This window comes from Acipenser ruthenus, chromosome 7 (assembly GCF_902713425.1).
Source record: "Acipenser ruthenus chromosome 7, fAciRut3.2 maternal haplotype, whole genome shotgun sequence".
Classification (NCBI taxonomy): Eukaryota; Metazoa; Chordata; class Actinopteri; order Acipenseriformes; family Acipenseridae; genus Acipenser; species Acipenser ruthenus.
This window is the reverse complement of record NC_081195.1, coordinates 60,107,987-60,126,333: the sequence shown is the minus strand read 5'-3', so window position 1 is coordinate 60,126,333 and position 18,347 is coordinate 60,107,987. Positions and strand designations below refer to the sequence as shown.

At 34.6% G+C, this 18,347-nt stretch overlaps 1 protein-coding gene across 2 annotated transcripts in view; it reads right to left on the bottom strand.

Annotated features, from left to right (window-relative positions):
• Nucleotides 1-220: 220 nt before the first annotated feature.
• The window catches only part of immp2l (inner mitochondrial membrane peptidase subunit 2), a 234,301-nt gene continuing 216,174 nt past the window's right edge, over nucleotides 221-18,347 (bottom strand). The window contains exon 5 of one of the 2 annotated variants that reach the window (XM_034026180.3): nucleotides 221-1,103. In XM_034026180.3, the coding sequence (XP_033882071.1) occupies nucleotides 960-1,103 (144 nt within the window). In that variant the 3' untranslated portion in view covers nucleotides 221-959. The remainder of the gene's footprint in view (nucleotides 1,104-18,347) is intronic. The other variant, XM_034026179.3, reaches the window with a different exon arrangement.

Genomic DNA, 18,347 nt, shown 5'->3' with positions numbered 1-18,347 from the left:
ACTGTTGGGCTTGGTTCAAGAGTATCTCACTCCTTAAATTTCTGACAAGCTACATTCAAACCAAGGCCTCAATAATTTAAAGACATGAAAACATTATTATTATTATTATTACTATTACTATTATTATTATTATTATTATTATTATTATTATTATTATTATTATTATTATTGTACTGAGATTTTTTATTATATGTTCATGTTTCTTAAATTGTAATGTTCTGCTTACCTAAAAGGAGAAATGCTGAGATGTATTGTGTTAACATATTTTATTGTTTACATTTGTAACCAGGGGAAAACAAGAGCACATCAATTTACAGCTTTTATTTTTCTACCTTCACAACACAGATAACATTACTTCATTATCCTTAACCATAAACATATGTACCATCGTAGCCTATCAAAAAAGCAGCAATTACAATTTGATACAGCAATTGTTTCTATTTGCTACCTTTCTTTGTGCCACTTATTTCTGTACTAACCCTAACTTTGTATCATACAGTAAATCAAAGCAGGATATTAAATGCAATAGTATCAGGTTTGTACATGTAATTCTGTCACATAATTCCGGAGTGAAGCATACAAGCAATACCTACAGTACAAACAATGGTGTTAAAGGAGGACACACAACATCCTCAGTAAAACACACCCAAAGCCAACCAAGGAAACTATAGCGTTAAGAAAATTAATTCATACAATTGATGTTCTAAAAAGTTAGCAATATCGCAGTAAAAATGTAATTAAGGAATCCCTCTCCATTCATAATATTTATTGATTAATGGAGGTATAGCTAAAGAAAGAAAAAAATATCATATACCCAAACAAAATCAATGATCTATTGTAAAATGAAAACATTAAAATGTTCTTTAAAACAATAGTATTGGAATTCTTGGGGTAGAATGACCTCTGGTTTGAATTAGTTTGTTACTCTGTCTCCAGTTTGCCCTTTGTATAACAGTATTTTAATCATCCTTGTCAGCCGTTGATCCATCACTCCAATCTGAAAGGGGTCTGCGGTCCTTAGGAAGTGCAGGTTCAATTTTCTGCCAGCGGTTAAGAGGCCATATAATATGTGAAGCTCTTGCATGAACCAGCCCAAGAGAAACCTGCAACACGTACATATGGTTAAAAATAAAGATTTCAACAGAACCAGAATAAAAGATCAGATAAAACAAATATATATGTTACTTAGAGGTGGACACATTTTTCAAATCACTTGTCTGGATTTTATTCTGACAACAACAGAGGTGCTTATACGTATTTATACAAGCATTGAGATATCTAGCATTGAATATTTTTTTCATATTCACTGGTCCAGAGTATATATATATATATATATATTTGTTTGGATCTCATTTTGGACTCTAAGGGAGAACGAAGACTGTTCCAAATGATGCCACATTGCTTAAGCAGATGCAGCAAAAAGTGTGAAAATTCACACTTAATTACATGTACATACTAGGGATGTACAGTGGGTCACATTCAAATATGTATATTTTTAAAATACTTATAGTTCCTGTTTTGTATTTACTGTGTGGTGGAGGATACACTATGTATGTCACTGAAAAATGTAAATCAGGACCTATGCTCCCTTTTGTGGAATTTCTTTGAATCACATATTATTCACATGGAGTTTATAGTTTTGTAACTCATTTGTTTCTGTATAACCTTCTTCAGGATTGCATTAGCTTCTACAATGCTCCCAAGCAGAGAATATTGCAAGTTTGAAATGTTATATTCCCCTATGCCACCTGGAACATTCTTTACTTTGAGGTGGAGCTAAGCATTCAAAAAATATTTCAAGCTAGATTAAAAAAAAAATAATAATCAAAGTGTAAAAAGGAACATATGTTTTTTATCGTGTTTTGAAGGAAGATGCACACATTTGTTCTGCAGTATCTACAGAAGTCAATATTTCTTCTGGAGCATATATAAAATACAACGGTGGCATACAAAGTTATTGCTTTTTTGTAGTCCCTTGAGTAGTGTGATTATTGACAGCCCAGTGGCAATATGTGATAACTGAAAACATAAATACCAGGGTATCTGCATGATTTATGTGAAGAAACTATTAAATCCAAAAATACAGCTAAAGTGAGCAGGTCTTACACCTTACTTTACACTATTGTTTAGCTTAATTTAAATCACACATTTCTGTGACATTGGGTAACACAGATTTAGAGCCACGCTTAGGCATAGATAGCATATAGAGCCATGAAAGTACATTTACTTTATGAACTTGGCAACCATTAGACCAATGTGTTTGAAATCAAAAGCTAAGATGTTTCAGTGGCTAAATAGTTTGTATTTTCAAATTTTCTGCAAATTGCTTCATAATAATTTAGATTTTTAGCAGGATTATTCTTATATTTTTTACAGCTGCATTGGCAGGTTCACAGGCATGATAGATTTCAAGAGACCCAGCTTCAACAGTCCAGAACTGCATATAGCCAAAATGTTACAATTATCTATGTTTGTATTAAAGTGACATTTCATCTGTGGTATTGTTTTGGTCTTATCATCATTAAAACAGCAGTTCTAAATTAAGCTACCATTAACTTTTTTCTGTTGTGTATCCTGTTCAAATGCAGTTGACTACCTTGAAAACAACAACAAACTCTTCAAAACTACACTCATATGAGACATTCATACAGGACAGAATCACATGGTAATTAGTCTATATTAAAAACAGAACATTATGCGGTTTCTCTTGACCTCCATCAGTTTGAACCAAAAAAACTCATGGTGAAACAAATGTTTCTCTGTTCTTTTAGTATTCCTGTATTGACAAGCTATACTTCAGACAACAACACAAAGCATGCCAGAGAGTCCACACAGAAACAATCCACACTTCTAATAGTGACATTTTTATCCCAAACACATTAAGAGTAAGTGCCACAGTGTATACAGTGCACTTGCTTATTCATCCTAATCCAGACCTGAACACACATTGATTAAAGTACCTGAGCCACAAAAGTGATTTAGGTGCAGAGACCCGCTAAACATTTTAACAGCTTTGATGCAGCCCATTAAGTGTGTTTTTGCAAATATTATTCCAGCCTTGAATCCACAAAAGATTTTCCAGGTCAATTCATCTTAATCAAAGTGTGTTCCTAGTCATTAGATAAGTGATTGGGTGATCTATCCAGATCCATATCTACTTCAGTGAAAACAATGGCCCACATACTGCACTGGATAGTGGTAAGCAATTACTAATCTGCTTCATGCAATTACTGTACTAAGAATTACAAAGCAAGGTATTTGTCTTGTCATTCTAGTATATAAAAGAGAAGGTTTTTATCTGACTGTGAGACCCAAGGATGTTTCAAAATTGGTGGAAAAATAATGCAGTATAAATATCAAATAGTGTTATACATATAAGTGGGGACATTTTTATTTTTTTTAGTTCTGATTTTTTTTTGGATACTTGGTTCTGTTTGTGGGTTTGTGGTGCAACAAATGGTTTATATATACCAACACTTAGACTTTATCTACAGTAATACATGGAATGTGAACTAGTTTAGAATATCTGTGCCACACATTAATTTATTCTTCTGGATAGCTATCATGGTATGATCAATGCTGTGTGGTAGTTGACCACGACTGGGGTTATGTGTCCCGAGCCTAACTATACACTTTAAAACCTAGATTTTGTAATTTGTAATGATTTGTTGGGTACCCTTCCACTGAGAAATGCTTTAGGAAAATAGTCCTGAAATTTTTCATAAAGGATTACATACATAATTAGAGAAAACAACAAATAAAAAATAAGTGTCAGAGTTGTTTTTTAAGTGTCAGAGTTGCTTATATTTTATCTGGACTGTTGCGGGTACATGATCGGTTGCTTTCATCAGTGCAACGTATTGATTGGTGGGTTTTGGTGGATAATAAAATAAATTTGGACCAATTGTTTTTTTGTTTAGTATTTGCTGTCCAATAGAACTGAGCTTTCATAACAGCAAGTCAAAATGAAAAAGCCTGCACTTGTATGGATTGATTTTAAATTTGATTCACAGTTGAAATTTCAGCGTGCATCTACTGTCTGATAGAAGCCCACTGGATCTGGATGCTAATTGGCTGATGGTACTGAATAGTTTTCTAAAATAATGCCAGGCAGATTCTGATCAAGAGAAAATGTTTCCAGTTCAATATTGGAGCAACATAACTCTAACCCACTAAGAAGGTTACTTAAAAGTAAATAAATAAAAATACATTTGAAGCTACTTATCACTTAAAATATGTATATATAGACTGCTGACCATCTGGTCATATTTCTCTCAAACTGCAATATTTGTAAATTTTTCTGATATTCAGTTTTGTAACCTTTTTTTTTTTCTTATTTTCTTACTGAGATTCCCCAGTCCATGTCTGGGTAAATTGTAAAGCTACGCTATACAATTTTACAACCCTGAATGATGAGGATAGTTGGTTATTTGATGTCTGAGCCAATCTCAACAATGAGGGGGACAAACAATGTGCCCGAGATTGACATGCCCTATTTATGTTCTGGAATCTGACAAAATGTCAGGTGAGTTTCCATTGAATGATAGCTGTTTTCAGTGATGCACATCAGCTTCCTTTCCTGAGTCATTGAAATTTACAGACAGGCCCCTGATGAATATTAAAAAAGAAAGTAAGGACCTTAACAGGACTGATTCTGTGTCCAGATGCCCTTGAGATGTTTAGATCCATATAATATATTTCTCAAGAGACAGTTAAATATGGTGCTGTCCTTGCAAGCACCCACTGGTCCCAGCCAAGAGCAACATTTAACACATCCATCCATCTACCTATCTACCTATCTATCTATCTATCTATCTATCGTTCTTTCTTTACTGGATAGATCCTAGGGACTGGGTGGTCATGTGTGTGTGTGACCATGTGGTGGTAGAATTGGTAAACTGCTAAATATACTTCCCTTCCCTTGACTGAAAAACTAAGAAGATAAAAAAAAAAAATCCATGGCAAAGGTTTTTTTTTAGAACAAATCTAGTATGCTCATCCCTCTATTCATAAGTACATTCTTACCCATTCAGACAAGGGGGTGAATCTCACTCTCTTCCCTCCCAAAACCCACTGCTCTAACCTTGGTTCATGCACTAACTTAGCAACCATGGAACCATTGACCGTAAGCTATTTCAAACACATCAGTGAGTGATGCAAAAGCAAAATAAAATAAAGTCTGTACATAATGACCACTTAAGAGGCCATCTAAGAGTATGCCACAATCTCCTGCAACCATTAGTCCCAAGACTCTTTTAACCAATCACTATTAGTCTTCTGAGGTGCTTTATTAAAGTGTACTGTTGTGTTAAATCAGTCAATACTGGTGTTTTTGTTATTTATGCTATATTTAAAAGTGTGTGGGGACCATTATGTGGGTAAAAATTTAAAAAAACTGTGTTAGGATGAAAGCAGGCGTGATGGTAAACTATAGGTAGAACTGAATTTACATTTGTTTCAAACTTCAAACAAATGAATCACAGTATAATGTAAAGGACTGTGAAGTCATGGATTTGTTTTATTGCAAACTCTGATTATTCTTTTCTTTCTGTAATATATATAGTGGCATATTTAAGTACATGACTGATTACTGCGATCAGATAATATGTAACCATTAGCTCTATAATTTTTAAAATGTATTGATTTTAAATCACAGTAGAGGATACTATTCACAAACACACTATTGAGAAACAACTCCATAAATGAGAAACTGGCAGTGGCATCTTTTGTTTTTCTGTTCATTCTGTTTATTAAAGAGTTGATGACCATGGCAAATATTAAGAGTGTGTACAAAATAGTATAGCACAAGAATTTGCAATAAAATGTTTAAATCCAATTTCATATATGATTCTCCATATATTTGCAAAGATGTAAGTGTGACACACAGATGGACACCCCCATATATCTCCAGAATATGATACTCAGTAATCTATACTGACAACTGGACAAGCAGTTCTCCAGATAATTTGCAGGTATGCATGGTTTCATCCCCCGCAGGGGAGAATAAACACAGTAATAAGCCAAAGAAAGCAGAGCTGAACTAAATGCATTCCAGACAGAGAAGTATACACAAAGACTGTATTGAAAAGGATCAGCCACAAATGATGTACTGTTTTTTTTTCTTTGTGATAAAAATCATATCTTAAAATGTACTCATAAATCAGTATGCTTGTCTCAGAACCGCCTCCTAATCTTCAAGATACTGAATGTCTTACCTAGCTAATCCCTGCAGTTTACAGTGGTCAAACTGCCATAGTGAATTACATGCATGCACGTACAGTACTACTGCTAGATAATTAAGTCAAACTTTAAAACATGAAAATTAACACAATTTGGTAATACTAATAATAGGTTATGCTTTGAGCTTCCAACAGTCCATGTTCAATACTTAATATTAATGCTTTGATATATATATATATATATATATATATATATATATATATATATATATATATATATATATATATATATATATATAATGCATATCTGTTCTCATTGCAAAACTCCATAAAAATTACAATCATTTTTTTTTCTTTACCATAAAATTCATATTAGCAATAACACCTACTGTAAGTATAGGCGGTCTATTTCTCTAAGACAATCCAACTGGTTTCAAACTATACATATTTGAATGCGATTTTTAAATGTCAATTATATGTAGTGCAGATGCATTATTAGTGCTTTGGACCACTTCATAGGCCAATTAGAAAGCAGAAACAAGCTCAAGAGATATGCTTATGAATTAATACTAAACAGAGGTGAAACAACCTGTTAGATAATTGGCTTTAATAGTTAATACTCTGAGCTGAATGCTATTTATTACCCAGTTAATACTGTAAAAGCATGACCGATAACTCAGAACAAATTTGATTTACCTGCTCTCTTGATAGGTAATTTGCCTGCCCCAAAGAGCATGTTTAACACTAATCTCTGTGCTTAATCCAGCACAATTTTTTTTTTTTTTTTTTTTTTTTAAAAGGTGGAAAAAAAACTAGTGACCTTCCTCTTTTGGGAAATGTCTGCCAGACCTTGGCATTTGACAAATGGAAGACATTTCCCAATATAGCTTTATGGTATGATAAATTTGTGTCTAAGAACGTAGATTATTTTTTGATGATATTATCTCGGGAGTGCTTTGTTCATTCTAATTACAGCCAATATTGGCCTGTTTTAGATCAAGTCAGACTGATGACATCTTGCACTGTGAACTCACAATAGACAGTGACTGAATGAAGACAAGATATTCAGTGACAAGAAACTGTATGAATGTAAATTATTTTGTTTCTCATCCACAATAGCTTGGTGACACTTTAAATAACACTGCCAGTCTTACCTAGAAGGATTCCTTTACTTTTAAAATACCTTTTCATTTTGAATTTGTATCTCTTCAGTCTTATTTGTCCTTATGCGACACATATTTTAAGGTCACAAAACTGTGGCACTTATTTTTCTGTATTAAATATGTGGATTTTTTCAGCATGCATTCATTGCCTTATAGCTGGATATAATGTATTATTGTAAAAAGGCTATATTAATTGTATTTGTGTGAAATTACTGCACAGCTCTCATCTTAACCTTGTGCCTAACAATGCGCACATTGGTGCTAAATTATCTCAGATTTATTTTATTTTTGTACATTACACAGCATCTAGATAACAGCTTATCAAATTGTGACATTCTTTAGCACAACTTATTGACAGTATAAGCATCTTGGTATTCAATTTCTAGAAGTGGTTGAAAAGGTTTTGTTGTTGTTTACTGTTGTTGTTGATGGAAGTTAGTAAGCAAATTATGATCGGAGCATAAAACACAACAGAGAACAATAGAGACGGCACATAAAAATAATAACCAGGTAAGAAATTAAATATTATGAAGCTTTAGATGATATGAAAGTATTCCTTTAACCTCAACCATTCACTTACTAGACTTCCTCCTTCATGTCCTCTTCGCTGTAATTGACTAATTCATTCCCTGTTGGTTCCAATGGTGATGAGCTTATAAATGGACACATCGATTTGACCAACGCTGTCCAATCCATACAACAAAATATCCTCAGCTAACCATTTGTTACGATAACATGACAAGCATCAATACTCCAAACCATACACATTGTATCAAATGATATATTGTAAAAATAAATAAATAAATAAATAAATAACATTTAAAACAGTGACAATATTTGACTTTATAATTTAAAAAAACAGCATGTCTTTTGTAACTACACAATATTTGGCATTAAAATGCAATTATTAAGTCACATCCATAAAATGCTTGCAGCAAAGCCTAGATTACATGCCAGGCTGTGATTTTTGTATTACAGAATCTATCATTGTTGATGAAAGAAAACTCATCCTGATGTGTGTCATTTCATACGTATTACCCTTGCAGGCAAACTAGAATTGTATCCTGAAGATGTAATAACTGATTTAATTCCTGGGTTGCAGTGGCAAATCACAACCTTGACCAGTATGTTACCAATACACATGGAGTGTGAATGTGTGTAGGAGGCAACTCAACGAATGTAACAACAATGTGAAGCATGGATGAGTGTCCACTGTTGTATAATAAAAGATGCTTGGAAAAAAAGACCATACAAATTTATACTGCTGTGAACTAATTTGTATTTTAACCTCCCACTCGTTGAAAAAGAGGTTGTACCCCAGCGCTAGTACTGTCTATCATGTTGTGTTGCAAATAACTTATCCATCACTTTACCAGTGATGATGCAGGTAACATTATTGTAACCCGAGACATTTCACATATTATTATTATTATTATTATTTATTTCTTAGCAGACGCCCTTATCCAGGGCGACTTACAATTGTTACAAGATATCACATTATACATTATTTCACATTATACAGATATCACATTATTTTACATACAATTACCCATTTATACAGTTGAGTTTGTACTGGAGCAATCTAGGTAAAGTACCTTGCTCAAGGGTACAACAGCAGTGTCCCCCACTGGGGATTGAACCCACAACCCTCCGGTCAAGAGTCCAGAGCCCTAACCACTACTCCACACTGCTGCCCTATCCAATAATATGCACTTCAGTATGTTCTGAACTGACAAAAAACAGAATTTGATTCAAAACTATTTTACTAACAACAAAAAACAACAAGCTTGTCGTACCTAGTCCATTTATTGTAATTAATTTTCTTTTAAATAAACAATCGGCAAGGTAACCAATGAAAAGTAGGGGTTTAGTGGAATATAGCTAAGGGCTCATGGGCCAATCCTAGTCAGAAAGTAAATTCGTAGATGTCTGAGACAAGTTCAATCTAATGAGGAAGATTTATAAATACCTATGGGGATAAAGTAGGATTATATACACAAGTTAATGTCATCTGTAGGGTTACAGAGACTTGAATGCATTGGTTTCAGAATGTTGATGACCTTCAATCTGCAGCCCACTTTACCACATGCAACTCATTAAATCGCTCTGTCATAACAGGCACCATTGCTGAGACTAAGGGACTTCAGGGTAGTTATGGCTCAAGGCCCCAATGTAGCTGTCTAAATTAGGCATGTGTTAAGGCTAGTTCTGATGTTCTAAAATCCTGAATCTTGTAGCCAGTGAAGTATAAAGCTCAGTGTGAAGCCTCACATCAATTTTGTCTCCTCTGAATCATTATTTGTTATACCTTGGATCAGGAGTGCCTGCCTACACATACATAAACCAACTGTTCGAGAGTAGAATTGGAAAAAAAGGTCATTTTGGATTTTACTCACAAAACAGAAATGCTCCTTTCAACAGATTGGTGACAACATTTAGGGGTAGATGTAAGGATACTCTCAAAGTAATTTGCAGGTGCAAAACCTCCAAAATTGCGGCGTATGTAAAGAATAGTGTTCACGTGGCATTCTGCACCTGCTATCAAAGTTGTACTTTGCCATCATTAATCCATTAAAATTATATTGAAATGCATTCAAATGAAGAAAACAGCATGGAATTGTGCAGGATCTGGATACTAAATGGGCGCAAACATTATAATGTGATGTAAGGATTGTGCCTTGCACAGGCAATTGTTGACCCTCCAAAAACTTTACACCTCTTCTTACAAGGTGCAAAACATTGTAGAAGCAAGTAATTAAGAGCTGTATAAAACCACACACCTGCAGAGCTGTCAATGGCTTCAGGATGGCTGCTGTGTTACACTTCCTGATGCAGCGACACTTGGCTCTTGTTGAGGAACACATTCAGAGGAGAAGGGCAAGACAAGAAGACCCTGCATATCCAATCCCAGGGTTACTTTGTTTGGGATGCCAGCATCAATCTAGGGACCGCTATCCCAGCACATGTGAAAGTGCTGTGTTCTCTGCACTACTTAGCCTCTGGTTCCTTTCAGACCACAGTTGGACTGTCTGGAGGGATAGCCCAATTGACCTTTTCCAGTACCAGGCAAATGTCTGGATGTTATGCTGAAAAGAGCAGGCCAATACATATCATTTTCTAAGATTACTAGCATAACTGATATTGGCTGAGGCTTTTCCAAACAACTCAGTTGAGTGACCTCAGCGTAAGGATTCTCATCTCCTTCTAAGAAAACTTTTATTTTATTTTCCGTGCACCAAAAAGACTTTGAGTCCCTTCCTCTGATATATTTTTTTCTTTGTATTTTCGTGCTCCACAAATGTCATACAGCGCCTACTGCTCCCTGTACTCTCAACTTCGTCACCTGCAGCTGCTAAATGGATGTGCTCAGTGAGACCTCATTATCATAATTGCGGATCATTATTTGTGCGTGTTGAGTGATTTGCATTGCTCTTAAGCTTACATAGGGCGCAGTGCAAAATAAACGCCTGGCCACAATGCAATTTGAATTTTGCATCTGCAATTATTTGCATTGTGCCTATACTTACATCTACCCCAACCACTTTGTGCTTTATAAACACTTTCTTACAAGGCAAAAAAAGGGAATATTTACGTGATGACACTTTTATTTACAACGTACATTCTCCGACTCAATTAAATGTAAATACAAACCTGTGGAATTTCACCTGATCAAATCACCAAACTGAATAAGAATTTATTGGTAACAATTTATTTGCAACTTTATGTTCAGTGTGAATATCAAAGTGGTTTTCGGATGGTGGGGGGCCTTTGTAGTAGTAGATATAGTGCCACAGATAAGGGCATTTGGTGTTATTGAATTCTAAAGCCCCTTTCACACTGGCACTGCTACCCGGTTGAGACACACCATGAGCCAGACTGCAGCAGAGATGAAGAAACGTTTGCTCTTATCAACATTTGGGCCGACGGTTCAATCCAGAGAAGCTTGGATGGAAGCATTTATAACAAGCTGCTTCCGGGGCATTGATACTCGCATTGTTTACTTGCGTCTGTCACCCAGGTCAACCCTGCCTTATCAAAAGCAATGTGAAATCTCATAGAAGACCCGCATGACACCGGGTCCTGACCCGGGTAGGGCATGCCAGTTTGAAAGGGGCTTAAGATTACTAGAGAATATACACTTTATCCTTGCATGTTTTTCTCTGCCAAGAATGAGTCAGTGCTTCAAGTCTTTCATCCTAAACTGGAAACAAGCCCAGAACTCACTGCTGACCATATAACATTTCCTATAGCGAAAATGAAGCAGAATATCTCAAAAGTCACACTATGGGTACTATCTTGGGCTTTAAGGACAAACATATATATGGTGTGGTCCATATGGAGCTGCTTTCCTCAACTGTTTCTTAGTAATTCCAATTACTATAGGTATAGAAAAATGGGCCTAACTAGAGTAGGCAAAGTCAGTTAAATCTTTCCTTTAATTTGATAACATAACTCCTACATGAATACAATGTATAAATATGGTTTGAGATTTGAAAATAAACAACACTTTTAAAAAAGATGGGATGTCATTTTCTGAACTTAGTAGCATAGCGTCTTAAATAAAGTTATTGTATTTTGTTTCAATAACTTTAACCTTTCTGCCATATTCCCCAGTTTTGGAAGTTTATTCTTTTTTAATATATATATATATATATATATATATATATATATATATATATATATATATATATATATATATATATCCCTCAGTTAATTGAGATTACCAGCTCCTAGTAGGGGTAAGTAGGAGTAAGGGTAAAATCCTCAAGGTATAATTTCCATCGCTTGGTCATGCTCAAGTCCTTTGGCTTTATGCACGGCTGCTGTAAATCATAGGCAAGATATACACTTACTGATGTACTGAAAGTATCACTTGAAAATTTATAGTGTGGTATTTGTTTTGTGATATATTATCTGACAGTTCTTTTAGCAAATATCTCACACATTGCTTTCAGTTTTGCCAGGGTCCCAGTGGAGCACTGAAAGCATTTTGTGTAATAGATGTGCAACAATAATAAAAAGTGACCTGGAGGGTATGTGGTTTTTCTGGGACATTTATTTCATGTCTTGTTGCAGAGGAATACATTTCAACTTGACAGCTGAAAAAGTCCACATATCCTCCAGGAAGGATCTACAGATGTTTCAAATCATATTGATACATATATACACAATAAAGCTAAACAGTTGTTATACACTCACTGGATAGTTGCATTATCATCATGGAAGTGTGTCCATCTGGGTAGACGTTCAGCATTGTGTGGTGAACTTGATCATCAGCAACATTCAGTAGCACACAGGCAAATGGATGGATGGTCCTAATAAAGTTGCCACTGAGTATTAATATATATTCTAACTTGGTTCCTGACTCCTCCCATGACTACACCTGGCTGCACGTAAGAATTAGTAACAATTAAGGTTTAGATGGTTTCGTCTTAGCTACAATCTTTCCAAGGATTCTGTCCAAGTTATACTTTGCACAAGTCCAGTGATTATCTGAGTGTTATAAATATGGCAAATACAGACATAAGTGAAGAGGTGGAGCAAGAGGAGTCGGGCAAGTTATAAAATTATGATTTGGGCTTTCCACAAATGATACTGCACAGGCTCTTGTGATCGGCATTATCTTGAATACACTCAAAAAATCAACCATATATTCTATTACTTATATAATGCTGAAAAACTGTGCTGATGTATATATCAGGACATCTGCTGAGTGGTTCCTCCCCTGATTGGTTCTGTACTCTCTATCTTTATTACAACCAGATAAGCACTGGGCATGTGCAGAGTTTGACAATCCTGGAAAGACGAACCAATCAAATCTCTGAACCCGCTATCCACTACCAACTCTTATTGTTGAAAAGCTAGTGTTTTAACTAGATGAGACACTGGGGACCCTTTCCATAGTTCCATAGTTACATTCAATCAAACCTCCAGACATACCTCCTGTAAAACCCCTGTGGTAGAAAAACTGATAAACCCTAAATTGAAAACACATATACTGCCCTTCATGAAAATTAGATTAAATGTTGCATTAGAAATAACACAGGTCATAAAGGGCACTAGATTTTTTGATTAAATCAAGGCCATACCAGTAATTTGTCTAATCAAACTATAGAATTGTGCTCACCGCTTTTATTGTGGAGCAGATTGATGTGAATACAGAGTTACAAGGATGTCTTTCTTTATGCAGCATGTTTTATAATGGCTTAACCTGTTCATATACAGTGGTTCTGATTTGAGGGATCTACCTGATAAAGCTCAATTTCTACCCTCACAGCTGGACCTCATTTTACTCAAAAACAGTCTTTGGCAACGGTATTTACCTTCAGATCCCTTTATTATATAATAAGTATGGATTTATTTTACACCTTACTATTTTATGATGTTTGCCATCATTCTGAGTGGTTCCGGTGTAGGGTCAGAAGGGTATGTTGTCAGAATGTGGTACGCATACCTGTTTAACGTCGGAAAATGGTATGCTGCCAAGGCTGTGATTGACTACTGCACAAGTCACTACGAACAAGACAAACCGTTGTTCACCCACAAAAGTGTATATGTTTACAATTTTAGATATCTCAATTTGTTGGCCATCAGTTAAAATCACATATATTTGCTGAATTGTGAGAAAAAAAAAATATTAAAAATAACTTTAAGGGCCAAACTCAGTACCTCGTACCCCATTCAGATGGTCATTTCCTTGTTTTTTGAGCTACAATCATTTGCACATGCCTGGGCAAGCACAGAACACGGTGTACCACGTTCTAGCGCATACCATAAAATAATACCACACCGGTTCTATTGCTGCAAGATTGAAATATTATCTCTATAAATCTGTCTTTACCTTGTTTAAGCTGCTTTTAGTTTGTCTGGGTAAACCTACTGTAAGTTCTGGGACTGTAAGGGGAATGTAAAAAATAAAAAAAAGAATATAAAAAGCTACTTACTCATTGTTTTGTAACCAATGAAAAACAGGGATGTTTTCTTAAACAATTAAAATAATACTTTCCCTTTTTAATATATGTATAAACAAAAGTATGTTGAAATGAAAAACTTCTGATGTTCTCATCTGTTCAAAGTATTACAAAATAGGACATACTATTACCCTAAATACATTTTTTTTTAAAAATTAACCCTAAAACAGCAAAAATAAAAAAAAAATCCAAAAACCATAAACCCCTATTCGTTCACTTTTACAGGCCGAAGATTCTGCTCTGTTACGCTACTATGCTGTCATGCCTGGTTTTTCTCTGGCACACGATCAATAATCATCTGTTCATTCCTATGGCAATGAAGGACACAGCCTTTTAAATTCTCTTTGCTCTGCCAAACGAGCAAACAGCTATATTAATGAAAATCAGTTGAAAGCCAAAAAAAAAAAAAAAAAAAAAAGCATTGGAAAGGAAAAACACTTCAATTAATTCAGCTTTTTGAAAAGATCGACCTCTCTAATTCTTTGTGTAAGTCCCAGTTTGCAGTTTAATGGTTATTTTTAACAACCAGTATGTTAAGGTAACATGTATGTGACCATACAAGGGGTTTAAAGCCAAATGCAGTCTTTCTTTTATTAATTGTCATTTTTTTTAAATACCGGTATAATTAAAAGTGAAAACATACAAAATATAAGACTAATATTTGGGACCTCGAAATATTGAACGTCCAGTATTTTTAACATCCTGGCTCTCTGGCTGACTGCAATTTCAAATGAAAAATGTTCAGTATACTGAACAAAAGGGCCGAATAATAATTATTATTCAATAATTCCGTTATTTCATTTGCAAATGTCACATTTCAGAGATGTCCATGTTTAAACAAAACATCGCAGCTTCCCTCTAACATCATGTAGTAGCTGATTTCAGAAATGGTGAAATTAAATTAAAGCATTTAAAAAGTGCAATTTGTGATTTATGGATTGATTATAAAGCCATGATGGTCAGTCCAAACAGATTTACATTGATACTCCTGTTTTATAGCTTGCTCCTCATTTTACACCACCATAAAACAGGTCTAAAATCGTAGCTAAATTTAGTCTTTTGCTCTTTCCAGATTGAAAACTGGATCTCTGCAACAGGTGCACTGATATAATGAGATGCACAGGAACAAAGGCGCAAGTGGAGCAAGTTAAAAAAAGGCTTTAGAAAACAGTATTTTGGAGCAAAGCTATGAACAGTGGAGTGGAGCAAAATTAGCTCACGACGTGTTTGACTTTAACCACTGATCTGCTATTGCACTCGTTTCATCAGAATCGAGCCCCCTGTGTAGTTTATGAATGAGATGAGTGAGTGAGTGAATGAATGACACTACTCAGGTAGGCGGGTCAAACAAACTTCCTTGAAAACATAAAATGAAAGATCTTTGAGATTAATTTCGTCTTTGACCGGAGATTGTTGGGCTCTAATAGATCTGCCCAGGCAAAACCCGGAATGAAAGATCTTTGTGATTCACTTTGGATTTTGCCCGGGCAATTCGCAAATCCCCAGTTTATATATATATATATATATATATATATATATATATATATATATATATATATATATATATATAAATATATAAATATATATATATATATATATATATATATATATATATATATATATATCACTGTTTATTCAAGCAAGACCATATACTAATAGTATGTATACGGTAATATTACATTCCCCTTGCTTCAATTCTAACATTTCTTAATTGAAAATGGGTTCATCCAAATGGATACATATGTATCTCCAATCCAATGTGCACAAATGGAGCCCAGTATACTAATATACTGTATTTAATGAAACTGATGCATGTTCAGCCGAATGGAAACAGCCCCCCCCCCCCCCCCCCCAGCACTATATGCAAACAGGGACAGATACTATATTAAATAATACAAGTGATGGATGCCCACGAACACAGAAATGACAGTAACATAACTAATGGATCATACAGTAGATTCTAGTGATAGGCAGTGGAGACAGGCATACAGACAAGTCACTTTAGAATATATATCTAGAGAAGCACTTTTCCAATTCCAATTGTGCAGGAATGGGAAAGTTTGACATATTTCAGTATGTCAAACTAGCATTTTAAAAAAAAAATCTGGAAAAAATAGGAAAACGTTCTGGGAACAATATTAATATGTTGTAAAAAAAAATTAATAAAAGAGAAGTCAAGTTTAAAATGTAAATACACTGATTAAATACAAAATAAGTTGTATCCTTTTTTATTTCATTTTTTTTACAACAGTATGTACACATGACATTACTATTTTCTAGTAGAAATGTTACTCTCTCAAAGATTACAGATCACAATCTAACTGTAGAAGGCTTGTGCTGTACATACAAAAGACCTTTTGGAATATGTATTTCAAAAATTTAACCACCATGCAAATAGTGGACAGATTACACATTTTATATACAGTAACATTAAACATGTACAGTCTGCCTAAAGGATTAAAAAATATATACATTAACACATCTGAGGAGGGAGTAAGTAACGTGGTTCTAATTCCTTTCACTTAGTCTAGCAATAAATGAGCTTTACACATTACCCGATTGGGAAATCAAACAGACTAAAGGTGATTCTTCTTTCCAAGGAATAAACTGAAACTAAATAAAATCTAAACTCCACTATATGAGAGGTAACTAAAAAGAAAAATATGTAACTCAAAATAAAACGACCTGTTTGAATAAAAACTGGAACCTTCCAATTTGTATTGTTATTGTTTATTTTTCTGAGACAAAATAAAATGAGGGCAGATGGAAATCATTCGATCAGTTTATCTTTAAACTGTCTCTGAGGTCAGCACATGGTTTAAAAACTATGCAATCATATGGAGATGGCAGATTGCACATGAAAAAAATTGAAATAGAAAAAAGAATAATAAACATAAAACTTTAAATGATTAAAACATATTTTATTTTAGGGTGTTTTGGACAAAAGCCCTTCTTCAGCTGTTTAGAAAGACAAGTAAACACAGTGCAATAAATTTGTTCTTTTTCAGCACTTATCATTTAAACCCTTTGTCTACAAGAAAAAAAAAGTTAAAAGAAATAGATGTCTACAGTTATTTATTTCAGCATTTTTTTTATTTTTTTTTTTTTTTACAAAACTCCAAACATGCTAATTCAAAAGTATTCATACCCTTACAAGGAATGAAATTAATAGCTAGTTGAGGCAGCTTTAACAATAATAACCTATTTTAAATTATTAGGATATTTGTCAATGAGCATTTGGCATGATTCTTTAGTGATTTTTGACTATTCTTAAATGCAAAATTGTTCCAGTTCATTCAAATTCCGAGGACTTCTCTTGTGCACAGCCTTCTTCAACTCATACCAAAGATTCTCAATCGGATTTAGATCGGGACTTTGACTAGGCCATTCCAGAACCTTGATTGTATTTTTCTTTAACCATTCTGGAGTAGATTTTGATGTGTGCTTTGGATCGTTGTCGTGATGGAACGTCCAGTTGCGCTTTAAACCAAGTTTTGTAGCGGAGGGTTTCAGATAATTGGCCAATATCTTTTGGTGTGCTATGGAATCCATTTTACCATGTATTGGAACTAAATTTCCTGTGCCATTAGAGGAAAAACAGACCCATAGAAAGATATTACCACCTCCATGCTTGACAGTAGGTATGGTGTTCTTTTCTTTGTACGCCTCACCAGACTTTCTCCAAACCTAATGACTATCAGCATGACCAAATAGCTTGGTTTTTGTTTCATCACTCCACAAAACCTTTGAACAAACTCATATCCATCATTCAAATGCCGTTTTGCAAACTTTAAGCGATTGTCTTTGTGACATTTTCCTAAGAGTGGCTTTTTCCTTGGCCTGCGACAATTGAGAACTTCACTATGCAATACTCGACCTATGGTTGAAATGGAAACCCCAGTCCCACTTGCAGCCAATTCACTTTGAATATCTTTGGCAGTCAATCTCGGATTGTTATTAACCTTCCTCACAATTCTTCTGCTTGTTCTTGGTGAAAGAACCTTCTTTTTTCCAGACCGAGGAAGTGTTGTGAC